The 18,170-nt window shown below is 41.4% G+C and overlaps 1 protein-coding gene and 1 long non-coding RNA gene across 4 annotated transcripts in view; one reads left to right on the top strand and one right to left on the bottom strand.

Moving 5' to 3' along the window:
* ASB5 (ankyrin repeat and SOCS box containing 5) overlaps positions 1-18,170 on the top strand; it is a 56,830-nt gene that overhangs the window by 9,815 nt on the left and 28,845 nt on the right. Inside the window, exon 1 of one of the 3 annotated variants that reach the window (XM_006930549.5) lies at positions 15,673-15,950. The exons of the other annotated variants lie outside the window; for them this stretch is intronic. Within the exon in view, the coding sequence (XP_006930611.1) occupies positions 15,914-15,950 (37 nt within the window). The 5' untranslated portion in view covers positions 15,673-15,913. Of the gene's footprint in view, positions 1-15,672; positions 15,951-18,170 lie in introns of those variants that run through there. 3 annotated transcript variants of the gene reach the window in all.
* LOC109498705 overlaps positions 1-18,170 on the bottom strand; it is an 85,618-nt gene that overhangs the window by 39,644 nt on the left and 27,804 nt on the right. The window contains exons 9-10 of the long non-coding RNA XR_006596242.1: positions 5,649-6,158; positions 1,589-1,878 (exon numbers count right to left, since the gene is read on the bottom strand). This is a non-coding gene — a long non-coding RNA (uncharacterized LOC109498705). The remainder of the gene's footprint in view (positions 1-1,588; positions 1,879-5,648; positions 6,159-18,170) is intronic.

Genomic DNA, 18,170 nt, shown 5'->3' with positions numbered 1-18,170 from the left:
CTTACAGTCACTCAAAGAAAGCAACAAACTAAGAGTGATTTGGGTTGGAGAGACCATCTCCTGTATAGAGAATATTAAGTCCTGAAAAAATACTTGTATACCTAACTGGCGTGATGGTCTAGGAATGTGGAGGAAAGGGGAATCTGTCTAAATGCGCTCGATGTTTAGGGCCCGTTGGAAGTAATAATATTTTTTAAAGGAATTTTGATTTATGAAAATTAATTAGATGCAATATTAGAGATTTTTATAATCATTTCAAGGTTCGTTTTAAATAGCACACACAAATGACCACAAACCTGGTTCTACAGCATTGTAACAAAATATTTTGATTATTAAAACAAAAATAAGAGTTTTGAAGGACAAGGGATTTAACTAGAAGGAAAAGAAAAGAAGTTTGTAATTAACCTGAGGCTCAAGAGGCAAACATGATTCTTGCCAAATACTTGGATACTGAATTATAACAAGACTGCAGGGAAATACTGCTGTTATTTTGGAGAAGGCAATTATACTTCTTTATTAAGTGAAAAGTCACTTGGTCTTTGAAATAACAGCCAGTGGCATATAAGAAAAACAATGCCTTGGATATTGAAGAAACTCGGCAAAGACTAATGGAATAAAGAAAATACCTTAAATCAGGGGGAAATGGAGTTTCAAATCCCATTACAGATAACAGTGATTTAGCCATACATAAATTATTCTGTCATGGTTCTAGCACCTTCCAGCTGTGAGATCTTAGGAAAGTTGTTTAAAGTCTGCAGCCTCAGTGTCTTCATTAGTAAGACAGACAGAATGATATTTATTTCAGAGGGTTATTGTACATTTTCTATGAGATATACTTTAATTACTTAAACCATTCGTCACAGTGTTGTGGACTATAGTTACTCTGTAACAGTGAGCTCTTTGTACGCTACTTTACAGTTCTTCAAAAACGGTACAAAACTGCCCACAGTTTAGTAGCTCAGAGAGGCATCAATAAAAAAAGATAGTGAAATTATAAATTTTTTTAATGTTTATTTGTTTTTGAGAGAGAGAGAGAGAGACAGTATGAACAGGGGAGGGGCAGAGAGAGGGGGAGACACAGAATCCGAAGCAGGCTCCAGGCTCCGAGCTGTCGGCACAGAGCCTGACGCTGGGCCTGAACTCATGGACTGTGGGTTATGACCTGAGCCGAAGTCAGATGCTTAATAACTGAGTCACCCGGGCGCCCCATGGTGAAATGATAATAAATGGTGTTTGCTGAACAGTTGCTGTAAGCACACAGTAATGCTTGGGCATTCTGCCCACCATCGCATTAGCTCTTCAGGTAGATGGTCTCAGAAGCTTAAGTGGTTGGCTGTATTCACGTGTTTATTTAAGAACAACTAACGGAAGGGCGCCTGGGTGGCTCAGTCTGTTAAGCATCCGGGTCTTGATTTCGGCTCTGGTCATGACCTCACAGTTCATGAGTTTGAGCCCCGTATGGGACTCACTGCTGTCAGCACAGAACCCACTTTGGATCCTCTGGCCCCAGCCTCTTTCCGCCCCTCCTCCACTCACTCGCTCACTCTCTCTCTCTAAAAAATGAATAAATATGAAAAAAATGAATTACTTGCAGACATTTCTTCTGCCATCTTCCTCTGTCAAAGGAACTCTTGTTGACAGAAATCCTTCAGACGGGAATGTTCCTGGGCCAACCTGCTCACGGCTCTGCTGTAGAAAAACCTCACCTTTCCCGCAAAGGCATTGCTGTCAAAGCACAATGGCGTATCACAAATTTCTCTTTGTTTTTCTGGAGTGAGGGCCGTGGAAGGAGCCTCCAAAGTATCACAGCACCAGATACTAACTTTCTCTGCCAAACTTTCTTGCCCTTTTATTTTCTTTCCTCTTAATCCCTGGCAGCTGAAAAGGGAAGACAGAAAACAATAATGACAACACTAGCCGGGAAGGGCTGAGTCAGTTCGTGGAGGGATTCGGCTTTTTTCCTTTATTTTCTGTTTCTGTTTGGCAGCCGGCCTCTCCAGGAAGCTAGCAAAACATAGGTTTTCACTGGACATTATCTTATAAAAAGCATTTGTTTTTCTTTCTCATCAGAAGGGAGAAAAATAACCCTTTTATAAAAAAAAAAAAAAACGAAGCAGATTATAACTGGAAATAAGGACGCAGGATTATTTCATAGACCCACTGAAAAAGCTCAGAGCCTATCAGTATTTTAAAAATTTTTTTTTCAACGTTTATTTATTTTTGGGACAGAGAGAGACAGAGCATGAATGGGCAAGGGGCAGAGAGAGAGGGAGACACAGAATCGGAAACAGGCTCCAGGCTCTGAGCCATCAGCCCAGAGCCCAACACGGGGCTCGAACTCACGGACCGCGAGATCGTGACCTGGCTGAAGTCGGACGCTTAACCGACTGCGCCACCCAGGCGCCCCTATATTTTAAATTGTCTGGGGCCCTGTGCACAGGTTTGCAAAATATCCCTCCACGAGCTTCCTGGAACACTTGCTTCTTTATGAGGTTAGTGCAGAGGTTATCTGAAGGTGGCTATGCCTCTGTTGAGAAAATAATAAATCACAAATAATGATTTCGTCTTGCCTGTTGAGTAAGAGACCATTAAACTGTATGTGTTATAACCGGGGAACAAAGTAGTGATGTAAGCCGTAGGGATATGAAGGCTGTTAGTTGCAAGGTCTGAGGGACCAGTTGCTGTCCTGCAATATACATGGCCCGGCATGGACCTACAGTGTACATGGCCCGGTGTGGACCTCAACCTCAAATCAGAAATGAGGCCTTGCTACTGAAATTTGGCAGGAATATGATAATGGACAAAGAACTTTCTCAAAATGGAATGTCTAACCGCGATTTCCCTAACTGGAGAGCAGCGTTTTTGAGTAACAGTGTTTGACAACCCTGACATTTTCATGAGGTGTCTTGAGTCTAGCCTGGTTTGCCGTAGGCTGTTTAAGGAATAATGACACCGCTACGATACTGGCCTTCTGTTTCATGAGACGATAGACATCAGTTCCATGTTATAATACAGAATTGTAATATTCTAACACACATGCTATTTTTCCTAATAGCCATATCCTAGGTGCTTTTGAAGCTTTAAAACTTGGTAAAATACTGATCGATATATATATGTATATATATACACACACACATACACATATACATACACATATATATATATACACACACACACATACACATATATATACACACACACACATACACATATATATACACACACACGTATATGTGTGTGTGTATATATATATATACACACATATATATACCAATCAATATATATATACTTATGTGTGTGTGTGTGTATGTGTGTGTGTATATATATATATGTATATGTATATGTATATGTATATGTATATGTATATGTATACATAGGGAGAGAGAGGGGCACAGTTGTACTTTATAAGTTGGGTACAAAACAGCTCTTAGTAAATCACTGGATTTTGTCTCAACATGTAAACTTGTCACTTAAAGGAGTTCCTTTGGAAAGAAACTATTTATTTTGTAAGTATAAATGTTTCATATACCACATTTTCTTAAATTGAGATGCTTTCCTAGTAGATATTATGTGGTTAATGTTGGAGAAGGAGGAGAAGATGAGAAATGGAAAAAAAGTGAATCTCCTGTTTCTCAAATTCCCTGTAATCGGACCTAATAGGGGTGGTTAGCACGTCTCTTGACCTTTTCTATTCCCAGCTTTGACTCTGAGTGACCTGTCTTACACTTTCTGATGATAATATGGTCTATTTTTCTTGTAATTCACCAAGTCTTTCCATATATTCTATCCCTTGTCATCCTCATAACTGTCCTCTACAAAGTCGATGGCATTAATGCTTCTTTTGCAAAGAAGGAGACCGTTGAAAACGTAGAGGAACTCACTCAAGGTTCCTGATCTAGTTAGAAGAAAGTGAAAACACAAGCCCTGGTATTTTGATGTTGCTTCTGACATCACTCATCCTGACCATTCTGTGGGATTTTGTTTCTTTGGTTCATAGTATGAAGCAAGTAGTGTCCTTGTTCCGGAACTATCTCTGCTTCTGGTTTCAGCCTCTCTTTCAGGGTCTTTGAGATAATCCCAGCCAGACACAGAATCCCTTAGTGCCCTGTGCTGCTCCCCACCACGCCCCCGCCCTCACCGTCCATGGGATATCCTAAACAGATTCAACATTGACTTTGCCACCGGGTCGGTTCGTTACCAGCCTGTAAGCCTCTTGGAGACACAGATTCGTGTCATCCTCGGAGCCCAGAAAAGTGCCTAGCATGTGGCAGGGACTCAAATAATCAAGGAAGGAAGGAAGGAACAAATGAAGGAGGAAAAAAGGAAGGTAGAAAGCAGGAGGATTCACAATCACTCACGTCCATGGATTTTGTTACCACTTTCCACACAGGCTGTTGCGTGTTCTTGTCAGGCCTCGCCCAGTGGTGTGGACCCATATGGACACTACGTATATGTTCGTGGAGAGGCTCTGGGAGTTAATTCTCAAGGAAAAATGAAGACAGAAAATCAATACTGTCCAGAATCGAAATCTATAGTAATGCCCTCCACTCCTTGTCCTTCTGAATCAGACTTACTGTCCCTTTTCCCTGGTTCCTCTTTACCTCCTGGATTGCCACTAACTGTCCTCCTTGAACAAAACAAACCCTTTCCCTTGTCTCTTTTTCACTGACTCGTACAGCGTACCTGTCTTCAGGTATCTTATTCATCATCGCCTATGAACCCAGACCGCTTCCCTTCTGGTGAGGGATGCTATCTGTTTACGCTTTGATTTTTCACCTTCAGGGAATGCATTTTTATTCTTAAAATTTTTAACTTTCTGAGCTAAACTTCAAATGTTACTAAATGTTCATCCTTTGTTCATTTTAAACCGGATGCTCCTTAGGGCACCGCGAAGCGTGTGTCACAAACAGAAAACACCCGAAACGCCATACGTCAGAACTATAACTGAGAGGAGATGACTCTCTTGTCTTCTCTTGTCAAGTATCAGAAGGTATCACGAGAAGGGAGACCTGACGTAAAACTTAGATCAGTACGTGCTGCAAACCATACCTCTGGATGTTAGCTCTTCACCCTTCAGGCCTGGGCCCCAAATTCTGTCGTGTCTGTTTTAGTTACCAACGTGGTAGGAATGATACACATAAAACTTTTTTTTTTTTTTTTGAAATCTTGCTTTTGCCCTCACGCAACTGGCTTCTTTGTACCGGGGCGGCTGAAGGATTGCAGGGGGCAGGGGGATTGGTTTATGTCGGTGTCAGGATAAGGAAGCACAAGGGCGAAACGGAGCAGTGGCCCTTACAGCCAGGGGTAGACACAGACTGGACAGACACACAAGGACAGACCGGCCCCTGGGACACCGGAGCTGGCCAGCCCGAGCGTATGTGAGGCTGCCCGCTCACACCAAGCTCGAGTTGAGGCCAGCACACCTGGGACTCCTGACTTTCTGTGCTTCCTGCTCTAAGCCCTGCTCCTCCAAGTACGTTCAACATGGCAGACACAGACGTCAGCACGCCTCTCCCTTCAATGTCAACGTAAAACCCGCAGCTGCTGCCGACGCCTGACCCTTCCGTGAACACACAATTCGTGGGGGTAAAACCACTTGTGGCTAGAACTATGGGGAGGAGAAGGATTATGTGTAAAATTGTTCTTACGTTAAGTCCTTGTCCGTGGCGCATATCAGATTTTCTCCCCAGCAGCTGTCGGGCTCAGACTAGAGAACACGGGTTGCCCATTTCATTCCTTGTATGGGTTTGTGGACCTGTGTAAATTTCAGGCTGGCAGTCGGCAGGGACAGAACGTTGTAACCAAGCGGGGAAAGAGAAGGAAGGACGAGGAAAGTGTCGTTTTATGAGAATCTGAGAGCAAACACCAACTCCGGTCTCCGTCCGACGCCACGGGCTGTCCGGAGCCCTTGCGATCATGAGCTCATTTAGTCCTTACAGAAACCTTACGGCGTAGGGGCCAGAGGTGGTTAGATCTGTTTTTGCCTTCCTGGTTTTATGCTCACCAGTTTAGTGTGTCTGCCCACGATGTCGAGGGCAGATGGAAAGAACACTGGTGCGGAGCGGACAATCCTGGCTGGTTCCAGTCTTGCTTCGCTGGTAATGTTCTGGATGACCTTGAGGACAGCACCTACCCTCTCTGAACTTCGATTTCTGTACCTGCAAAATGAAGAAGTTAGACAAAATCAGTGGGTTTTGAAGGCTTTTTTTTTTTTTTTAAGCCACTGACTTTTTCTCTGATGCTCCAGAAGCTCAATTTAGCCGATAGAGTGGTCGCTGTGCTGTCTGAAGGCAGAGCCCCAGGCTTTGCCCGCACGCTCCGCGGTGGGTCTGCTGGCCCCAGGGGCACCTTTGAAACCATCCGTCAATCACTGAAGTCCGTGGGATCTGAGTCCTCTCTTCGCTCTGAAACACTATGATTCTTTCATGTTATTTTGCCTGTTGGTGAATCATTTTTGACCAGAGGAGTTTTCAGCACAGAGAACCCGAGTTACCTTTTGTGAATCTATCATACCCGTGACCTCACCTGCCCTATTCCAGAACATGGAGAATGTACTCAACTGAACTGCTCAGAACTGTCATGAGTCACCACAGAACACATAATGACAATTATTTTAGAACAGTCCCTGTGGTCTTGCAGACAGACATGCTTTCAATGAGTCACTTCAGGGGTCCCCCAAAGTCCCCTGAAACATATGGTTAGCGACTTTCCTCTGCAGCCACGCTGGGGTAGTGCTCTGTCCCATGGTCCCCTTCCTCTCCCTGGCTGGCATGCACACTTGCGGTTCGAAGAGAAAGCCCATGGGTCATCTCGGGCACTCTGTCCCGGAGAGGCGAATGGCTAACGTTTCTGCACAAATGGGAGAAGAGCCCTACTGGTCTCATGCTCAGCAGATTCAGGCAGGCGGGCGAGCAGGGGGGCCCCCGGGTCCTGCTGCTCGGAGTGACGGGAGCCAAGTGCGACCCTTTCTCTTATTGGACCGTTAGGTTTGCTGCTAGCCCCCTCCTCTACTTACAGTCCTTTTGGCTGGCCTCCTTTTGTTGATTAGTATTTTTGTCATCATAAAGTAAACTACATCAGGAAAAAAAAAAGAAACAGAACACATTTATAGACATTTATAAATGACTGTAAAGCAGATGGGCACCTGAGTGGTCCAGGCAATTGAGCATCGAACTCTTGATTTCTGCCCAGGTCATGCATGATCTCTGAGTCGTGGGATCGAGCCCCGCATCAGGCTCCACACTGAGCATGGAACATGCTAAGATTCTCTCTTTCTCTCGCTCTCACAAAAAATTTTTTAATAATAAAAAAGTAAAAGATTGTTTAGTAGACACCTGTTTAACCACCATCTACATCAAGAAATAGAACATCGTAGAACCTCAGAAGGCATCCAGGTGTCCCCTTTCCATTCCGAACATCCTGTTTTATTCTGACAGGGGGTGGGTGGACAGAGGGTGACTACTTTTACGGTGATCGTCTTCTTGTCTTTCTTTAAAGGCTTCACTGCCCTGAATATACCTCAAGTAGAGACAGTTTGGTTTAGCCTGCTTTTAAATTGTATATAAATCGAACCATTCTCTAAATATACGTTCCTGATTTACTTTCTTCACCGAACAGCACAAGAGAAGCATTTATCTATGTGTATCTGGAGTTCACTCATTTTCAGCGCTGTAAATTCCAAATCTGGCTTAACTAGGAATCATACGGAGATAAACATCGAGTACACTCAAGTTTGTGCAGCGCTAGGAGGAGAATCGCCAGGTCATACAGCATGTATAACTTTGGCTTTTTAGTTGGTGTTACACTGTTTTCCAACGCGATTTTATCTACAGTGAAACCCACAGTGTTTGAGAATTCACAGTCCCTCCCATTACTGCTAACATGTGGTACTGTCCACATTCTTAATTTTTGCCAATCTAGCGGGCACGCAGATTATGTATGGTCTAATGCAACCGTATGGCTTAATTTTCATTTCCCTAATAATGCCATTTTCATATGCTTATTGGCCATCTGTGCTTCCACTATTGTGATGTGTGTACCAAATATTTTGCCATCTATTCTATTGGGTCTTCTGCCCTGTTTTTCTTGGATTTAGAAGTTATTTATATATTCTAACAAATCAAAAATGAAAAAAACTTAAAGATACTACTTACAAATATCTTTTGTGGCTCAGCTTCCCACTTTTTATGGTTTTTCTTTTGGTGAATAGATGTTCTTTATTTAAAAATACTCAAATTTAGGGGTGCCTGGGTGGCTCAGTCGGCTGAGCGTCCGACGTCGGCTCATGTCATAATCTCTCAGTCTGTAGGTTCAAACCCCGCGTCGGGCTCCGTGCTGACAGCTCAGAGACTGGAGCCTGCTTTAGTCTCTCTCTCTCTCTCTCTCTCTCTCTCTCTCTCTCTGCCCCTCCCCTGCTCATGTTCTGTCTCTCTCTTTCAAAAATAAACAGAAAACATTAAAAAAATTTAAAAATAGTCAAATATATAAATATTTGCCACTTCGGTTAACACTTTTTATGTAATTTACTTTAAAAATTCCTGCCATACTTCAAGATAATGAAAATATTTTTTCTTTTAAATTTATTTATTTTTGAGAGAGTGTCCTCACCCATATGCACACATGCATGGGGGAGGGACAGAGAGAGAGAGGATGAGAGAATCCAAGTAGGCTCCGAACTGTCAGTGGAGAGCCTGACGTGGGCATCCATACTCGATCCCACGAACCATGAGATCATGACCTGAGCCGAAATCAAGAGCCCGACACTTAACCGAGCCATCCAGGCACCCCCGAAAGTATTTTTCTGTATTTTCTTCTTAAAGCTTTCCTTTCAAATTACCCGTTTGCAAATGACCTTTTGAGTGGTAAGCCCCTTTTTTCCAAGTGGATAGCCAATTATATTCCTCCCAGTTAGTAGGAAGTCAGTCACACGTTCTGTCAACCATGGTCACTGCCGCAGCCCTTCTGTGTAAGTAGAGTGTCTGTTCATACAAAGGTCTGTTTATGGGCTCTCTTCCTGGGTACATCTCTCCAGATCTAAACCACACTACGTTGGTTTCTACCGCTTTCAAATACCTTGATACCTGGTTGGACAAGCCTTCCTCTCCCCCTGCCATTTTGTTCTGTTTTCTCAGTGGCTTTGGCCATCCTCAGTAATTTGTAATTCCAAATTTTAGAAGCAACTTCTGTGGTTCACAAAACACCTGTCGGGTTTTTTGTTGTGATTCATTTAACCTGTCAATCATTTATTACAAGGATATTCATATCTTTGCAGTACTTGCCCTTCCAATGACTAAACATGATATATTTCCCCATTCATTCAGGTTTTCTTTAATGTCTCTCAGTAAGGTTTTATTATTATCCCCTGAGGAGGTCTTACATATTTTTGTTGAATTCATTCCTGGGTATTAAATTGTTCTATGGTACTGTGAAAAGTGTCTTGTTAAATTTTTTCATTTTCCATCTCTATACTGTAGGCGTAGAGAAATACAATTAATTTTGATATATTAATTTTATACTCAGCGAACCTGCCAAACTTTCATTAATTCTAATAGGAGTCTGTTGGTGCTGTGGGGGGTTTTTAGGTAGAAAATCATATTATTTGTGACTAATGCCAGTTGTGTTTCTTCCTTTCTAATTGTTACGCCATTCTTTCTTTTTCCTCAGTTATTCTGTGGATTAAAACCTTCAGTACAGCGTTTGACGGAGCGGTGATAATTAGTGTCTGTTTTTAAATTTTTCCATTTAGAGGGAAAGTTTTCAACATTTTGCCATTAAGTATAATGTTTCCTGAAGGTTTTTGTTTCTTTGGTTTTGTAGACAATCTTTACCATTTTTAAGGAAGTACCTTATTATTTCTGTTACGTTAGCTGAGTGTTGTTCTGTCTTTATTAAGCCAGCAGTTTCTAACTGTGCATACATCTGGGCATCCTGTTTACTTAAGGAGCACTTACTTCTGCAAATGCATTTTTTTTTTGTAGCATTCCTCATATCATCAATGACGGAGTTCACATTTTCGCCTAACTATCAGTACACAGGGCCCAGACTCACCTCGTAAGTGACACGCTGGCATGTGTTGCCTACACTGGCATTCTGTGGTTGTGTCTGGGGCAGTCATACTGGTTTAAACTATTTGATCTTTCAAAGCGTCCATTCCTTACTTCCTGGACCCATGGAATGCACCTGCCTGCTAGATGGTCTGGAGAATTATTCTTTTTTAAGATGAGTTTTTTTCAACTTTTAAAAATCTTGTCTCAGAAAAACCTGATTTAGCGGTATCATTCTTCCTTTCTCCTATTACATCCTGGCCCATCAACTGTCTTCAAAGTGTCCATAAAAGGTTTAAATAACCATTATTATTTTTTTTTTCCTTTTTCAAGTTTTCATTTAAATCCAAGTTAGTTAACACACCGTGTAATATTAGTTTCAGGTATAGAATTGAGTGATTCATCACTCACATCCAACACTCAGTGCTCGTCACAAGTGCCCTCCTTATTAAATCTATGCCAAGGTCAACTTTGAGATCTTTCTGTGTTTTATTATGTTTGCATAGTATTCTGTAATATGCCTTATTGCTTCCAGGTAATGAACTGTGGAGTAATTAAGGTGATCTGGAAACTCCTGACAAGCCAGGTTCAGAGGACAAACTATAAGGAGGGTGGTGGCTGAAGCGAGGCATGGGTCATTTTCACTGAAGTGACTGTTCAGTTTGGCTGTTTTCACTGGGTAGCAAGAGAAGGTTGAGGTGTATTAAAGAGCTAGCCAGTTTTCGGGAAAGACTTTTTCTCTGCACTGGATCTGAGGTCTTGTTTCTAAAGAGAGGTTCTAGGTATGAGTCATATATAGTAATGTAGAGTGATAATTGGCAGATAATGATTAGCAATGTATGTATTTTGTGCTACAGATGTAAGTAGCTATGGATGTACATGTGGTTTACAGCTGGTACCCCAGGGAACAAGGGAATTTGTGCTTTGGGGTATGAGACATGTGTCCCTCCAAACTTGTACTTGAAATATGTCACTTCTGCAGACAAGATAAGGTCTATAATTTTATTGCAGCTTTCTTTAGTGTTGGAGTTGGAATAAAATAATAGGCCCAGAGTTAAAAAAAAATACAGTATAAGTTTCAGAGGAGAATAGGGGAAAATGGAATTATAAAATTAATCAAACAAAAATAACTAAAGAAAGAGAACAAAGAAACAGAAAAAGTGGGGAAAAGACAAAGTACAGAACTAACATGGGAAAAATAAATCTAACTATAAGTAACTAAATAGACCAGTAATTTAGATAATAATTTTAAATAAATAAGTTGAGTTCTCTTGTTTAAAGATAACCATTTTCAGATTTTTTTAGGTAATAGCCAGCAATATATATATATTTTTTAATGACTCGTCTAAAAAATAAGGATTCAGAAAAGTTGAGTAGACCCAAGAGAAATATTACCTGCAAGTGTATCACCATATTAATGCGGGATAAGACTTACAGGCAGGGGCACCTGGGTGGCTCAGTCGGTTAAGCGTCTGACTTTTAATTGCGACTCAGGTCATGATCTCACAGGATCTTCGTGGGATTGAGCCCCACATCAGGCTCCACACCGATAGGCTGGGATTCTCTCTCTCCGTCTCTCTACCCCTCCCCTACTTGCATGCTCTCTGTATCTTCCCTCCCCCACTCTTTCTCTCCCTCTCTCTCTCTCTCAAAAATAAACTTAAACAAAAAAAAAAAACTTCCTCCAAAACACATCCAAGAGCAGAGGATATAACCTGGGATGTCTACCAAGCATTATAGGTAGAAATATTTCTAGTAGGTGAACCATGACAGCAGAGAAAGCCAAGGACAAGTCCCCAGCTCCTTTCATGGAGTTAGTAACCATTACGTCTAGTGGCTTTGTACCACGTCAACTTAGTTATGCCAAAACTGCTTCCCAGGATTCCCTTTCTAGTGTTGGTCTGGGTTGGGATTGGGCAGAGGAGAACTTGGTAGAACATCGGATGGCAGAGGAGAGGAGCTGCCGCTTTTACAGTCCACGTTTGTGCCACCCTCCTTGTACATGTCACTGGCCATCTGGCAATGTCAGATCTACAGCTAGTTCAGCTCCCTCCAGGTTGTCCACTTGGGTTCCGGAGTCCCAGGCCAGCTGTGTGTGCGTTCTGGGGTGAAAGGCACCGGTTCTCCTCAGGGCACCAACATCCCTGAGGAGACAGGGCTGTCTACCCCAGAGACAGACAAACTCTGTTCCAGGTTTTCCTCAAGGCTTCAAGTACACCTTTGCTCTCCCCAACTTCACATTCGGCTCTTGTTACCACGGTCAGCCAGACAGCCTATGGTAACTTCAAGCCCAGCACGCCTGCAAAGACAGCAGCCTCACAGAGATTCTTAACCTGCAACTACAGAGGCAGGTTAACTAACTGCTACAAAAAATTCCTCATTCTAGAACATTCCGAGTGATCAGAGTTAATGGATACATTACTCAAACTTGAAAAAGTCAGTAAAGGAAAGGCAAATTAGAGGAAGTCAATCTTACTCATGAACAGAGCTGCAAACGTCTTAAATAAAATATCAGCAAACCAAATCTAGCGTGAAGCATGAGCTTTCTAAGAAATTTTTATGATAAGGGTGCCTGTTTAAATAACATCCTGGCCCATTGATTGAGCGGAAAGATAACACCCTGTTACGAGATACAACCTTGCTTTGGCAGAAGTACACAATCAAACCTGCAAAAATCACCCTGGGATTATTCTGAAGCAAACCCAGACATATCACTTAATCAGTAGAGATTGGACGATGCCAGAATGGATGTAGAGAGAACAGTTAGTACCTGTTACAGTACAGGAATATCTAGTAGCGTGGTCTAAGCCTTTGACCCAAGGGTGATGGTATTGGAGATGAATGAATATGGACATAATCAAAGGAAACTGGGGAAGAAATTTGGCATGGTGAAGTAATGGATCAGCTTATGCATTTGAATGCCCTGGGCTAATGGCAATTAACTTTATCAAGGGATTTTCAGTGTAGACACTAAAGTGCATTATTGCACATCTAGGAATTGTCATTCGTTTCTTTGTCCGTTAAACGGGCACTTACCTAAGGAAAAAAGGAAGTAAAATTCAACTGAACAAAGCTGTACTCAGGGACTGTCCAAATCATCCAGCTTCATCACCCCTGGTAAAACCTTCCAGAACCTAAGGACTGTTGATAAGGATATTTGAGAGACTTCTATGTTTCCAGAATAATGCTGCTTGCAATTACAGTAAAACCTTGGTTTGCGGGCATAATTCGTTCCAGAAGCATGCTTGTAATTCAAAGCACTCTTATATCAAAGCGAATTTCAAGGACCATTGGCTCAGCTGTGATCATGTGACATTGGGTGTCACGTACTACTCGTATTGCAAGACATCGCTTGTTTATCAAGTTAAAATTTATTAGAAATGTTTGCTCATCTTGTGGAACACGTGCAGAGCAAGTTACTCGCAATCCAAGGTTTTACTGTACTTCAAAATTTGTGGCTTCTTTCCTTCTCTTTTAAAAATTTTCTCATTTCTAATATTTTAAGTATTTTCTCATTTTTTTGTAATTTTTATGTGAAAATGGCTGATCTGTTATATATCAACCAGCATTTCTTTCTTTGTGACCAGTAGACTCACCTCTGACACAGGACAGACATTTTTTGAGTCCACAGCTGTTCTAGTCTACATTTTTTGTTGCTTAATTTTTATTAGCTGATTTTCTTTGGTTGGTTGTTTTATTTTGTTTTGCTTACAAAGTACCAAAGTTATATCCAGTAGACCAAGAACTGTTTTGTATACACCATAGACACTGAGCAACTAGTCAACCGTGAATATTTGTGGCGTTTACCAGTAAGTGAATGCTGGAGCATTGTGAGTTTTTAATTTGCTTTTTAACTTTACTACTAAATGGAAAGGCAAGATTTGATGAAAAAGGCATGAATGATGCATTTATATGTACAATTCTACATTAGCCAGGATGATACCATAAAAACTAACATTATTTGAGGGCTAACTGTATACCAGGCACGGTTCTGATTTATATATTAATTCATTTAATTCTTACAGAAATCCTGTGAGGTAGGACTGTTATCCCATTTTCCAGATGAGGAAATTGAGGCACAAAGAAATGAGGTAACTTTCTCAAGGTAACACGTTTATCGTTTGCCCCCTCTGGGGTATGGACCCAGATTTGGTCATTTGAGGGCAGTAATGAGGCCCCTAACTACTACTCTGTGTTGGAATGAATAGCTCTGTTAGAAAGTGGATCTCCTGAGATCTGTTAAGCCAAGTGTAGATATGTTGCTGATGTATGTGGAGATGGGAAACGATAGTTACATCAGTGGGAGTTTTAAATATTTTAGTTCTGTTTATTGTGGCCGAAAAACAAAATTAGAAGTGTATATACCTTCTTGCACAAATATGTTCAACAGAAGTCTGGAGGAATGTTGAATCCTGTTTTCAAAGACAGAATTGATGTCTTTGGCTAGACTCTCTGTATTTTTTTCCTTTCTCAATGGCATCTTCTACTGTAATGTCATTTCTTCTTTATTGGGAATCACTATTTACCGCTTCCTATTTATTTAACTTCAGTGAAAATTGTATGCAAATCAGATATTTTGTGGACACTTCTTGAAGTTAAGGGGCATCACTGCAACCTAGAGATGGGAACTTCCAAGATTGTCATGACTCTAAGAGTCCCTGATTCCTGGACATACAGAGGTTTCTTAGACAGTGAGTGAGGTTCATGTAATTCTGAAATGCTATCTAGAGTTTAAGGTTCAAGCGGTTGGCGACTGTCTTTTCATCTTTGTGTACCCAGGATACAGCATCTATTAGACACCTAGGAGATACTGAGCGAATGAACGAATGAATGAATGACATTTTATCAACTTATTCATTATGCAACTAGAAATTAATATACTTCAGTAGTTTGAGTTTATGCTAGCCTTTCATGGTTTAGAATCTTAGGGATTTTGAATTTAAATTGTATTTTACTTTTTTCTCTCCACATATAGGGATTACTTGTGCCTTTAAGAAAATCATGTACATCTTTTGGTACAGTGAAAAATATCCCAAATCCAGGGACATCTTTTATTTTATAATGTTGAAAATGATATTTTAAATATTTTGAGAAGATTTTAACTCTCAGTACTAATAAACATTTGAGTATGGTAGAAATCACCTGTAAGTGACAGCTAACAGAGAATTACTCTTCACTGTTAAGTTTCCTGGACGTTGGGGACGGGTACATTTTCCTCAATAGAAGCCCCTTCCATTTTGTTTCAGGATCTACAATAAAATGTTTTGCGCAAGGGTATAATTTAACCGGATTTTATATTTACGCTTTTACTTAAAAAAAAATCATACCAAAACAAGTTGGTAATATTGAAAACACCTCCTTCCATAATATTGATTCTCAAAGTCTTGCACACCCAGGCTGATAAAGTATCCACTGTGGTTAGGCACTGTGTTATACGTGTGGCTGTGTCACCGTCCTAACCGTATACTCTCTAATTGCGATTTTTCAGACCCCTGGGGCCTTACCTAACCACTCAGTTGCAACTAAGAGAGGAGCTGTCCTGGACCACAAGATGTCACTCTAGGTCTCCCGGCAACCTTTAGAGGAGCAGCGAATGACCCTTGGACAAAGGTTAACTGTTAGATAACAATCACTCTGCTTTTCCCCAGGACACTCATGTCAGGTTTGCCCTCAGACCTCCACTGCCCTCACTCCCCATCACTAGGCCAACAGAGCTAGGTACTCATGTTTCGGTAAAATAGAAGAGAAAACAAAATGGAGCGACAAGAGGGGGGCTCAGAGACGACGTTTCTGAGACACATGTACGTGTGGCCTGGCAAAGACACCCCTGGCAAAACAGCCTCCCAGAACTGAACGATGCCCTGTTCCTGATGAGACTTTGCAAGGGTGGAAATTTGGCAGTAACAGGTACAAGGGACTCTAACATACCTGTGTGATGATTTAAGAGGAAGATATTTTCTTGTACTTCACAAGCCATTGGTACTTTAGAGAAGACATTTTCTTTTCAGGGATGGGAACCTGGACGTTTTTAAAAAGACATTTAGAAAGCAGAGAGATCACAGACTTTTGTCCTAAGAGAAAGGATGTAAACACCATCAATTTAGGTATTATTCTAGAAGGCAATTTGTGAACTGAGTTGTTCTTCGAAAAATAAAGATTGCCAACATGTATTTGATGATATATCAGAATGACTGCGTTTTGTATGATTATGATACTGTAGTTCTGATCGCCAAGAGTCTTCATCTTTTAGAGGTGTGGACTGAAGTATTTATGGATCAAATGGTATAATGAGGTTTGCTTCAAAGTGATGCTAGGAGTGGGGTAGGATGGGTGACAGAAGGAACAAGACTAATTGTGAGTTGCTAACTGTTGAATCGGGTGGTGGAGAGCGTCAGGGTTTAAAATATTCCATAGGGGGCGCCTGGGTGGCGCAGTCAGTTAAGCGTCCGACTTCAGCCAGGTCACGATCTCGCGGTCCGTGAGTTCGAGCCCCGCGTCGGGCTCTGGGCTGATGGCTCGGAGCCTGGAGCCTGTTTCCGATTCTGTGTCTCCCTCTCTCTCTGCCCCTCCCCCGTTCATGCTCTGTCTCTTCCTGTCCCAAAAATAAATTTAAAAAAACGTTGAAAAAATAAATAAATAAAAATAAAAATAAAATATTCCATAGTCGTAAGTGGGGGAAACTGCCACCTGGATCCGAGCGGGCGTCTGTTCATCCTGACCTGTTTCCCAAGATTCAGGTGGTAGCCCAGCGCTGCCTTTTGGAACCAGTGAGGTCCTGCAGTTTGTGATTGGTTGTGCGAGCCAAAAAAAGTTTCCATTTGTGTCCCAAATATAATTTTAAAACTGTCAGAAGTTGATCCCACTATCTCGTTTTTCAGAATTTCTTGAAAAAGTTTATTCACTCCCAACGGTGTCTTGGATGATTGTATATAGTTCTAGCATAATCCCTCTTAGATTTCAACTTCTCATTTTGAAATTTCTAAGGTACTCAGATTGCTCTCCGGTAGTAGTGCCTTTAGCTTTTTGATGATTTCCAGCGCTCTTTGAAATTTTTCCAATCTTCACAGCACTTTTTCACTGAGGATTGGCAACCAGCCCAAACATAGGTCCCCGACTTTTCAGACACATCAGCGTTGGTTAAAATGGGAATAGAGTGGCCCTGTTTCGTTTCCTTTATCCTTCCTAAAAGATGTAGAATTTTACGTTAGCCTTTGTGGGGAGTAGTAGTATGTCATCTCTGATCCCTAGTGAACTCAACATGCTTTTTCTGAGGCATAGTAATGCAGAATCTGTTATCTTACTTGGAATGTAATTTTTATTATTTCCAGCAGCGTTGTATCGAATACTAGCTTACTTTAAAACTTCTGCCCAATGATATCCTGCAGCCTATCCAGTCCACTTTTACATTGACACAAGGAAAGATGCTAGATTCTTCTACATATCCAGATATTTCACAGTGCGCTCATGTTTATATAATGACAGACATCCAGCATTCAAGTGATTTGGTCCGAAACACATTCACTTCACTGTGCATTTTTTAAATGAAATCATACAGTTGAGCTACTCCATAGATTTAGCATTTTGTTCCTTATTTTTTCCACTAAATTAATTGTCACAACATTTTCCTTCCATTTCCTGCAGTCATTTTTTTTTCTTTTTTCTTTTTTTTAATTTTTTTTTAACGTTTATTTATTTTTGAGACAGAGGGAGACAGAGCATGAACAGGGGAGGGGCAGAGAGAGAGGGAGACACAGAATCTGAAACAGGCTCCAGGCTCTGAGCTGTCAGCACAGAGCCCGACATGGGGCTCAAACTCACGGACCGTGAGATCCTGACCTGAGCCGAAGTCGGACGCTTAACCGACTGCGCCACCCAGGCGCCCCTCCTGCAGTCATTTCTTAAAATTACTTTCGCTTTGGATGCACTGAAAATTTGTGAAAGAAGTGATTATTATTCCCTTAGTCCATTTGATTATATGTGTGAATTATTATATGTATTCTGCAGGCCAGCACACATCTGAGTTAACTACGTGTGTAGTTATGATGCAATCCGATGGCTTGTTTTCTCCCCACGGCACTGGAAATTTATTACCCCCCACGGACTACAGAAAGCCTTCTTGAAGTACTG

This window comes from Felis catus, chromosome B1 (assembly GCF_018350175.1).
Source record: "Felis catus isolate Fca126 chromosome B1, F.catus_Fca126_mat1.0, whole genome shotgun sequence".
Taxonomy (NCBI): domain Eukaryota; kingdom Metazoa; phylum Chordata; class Mammalia; order Carnivora; family Felidae; genus Felis; species Felis catus.
The sequence above is the reverse complement of the archived record's forward strand: the minus strand, read 5'-3'. Positions and strand labels throughout refer to the sequence as shown.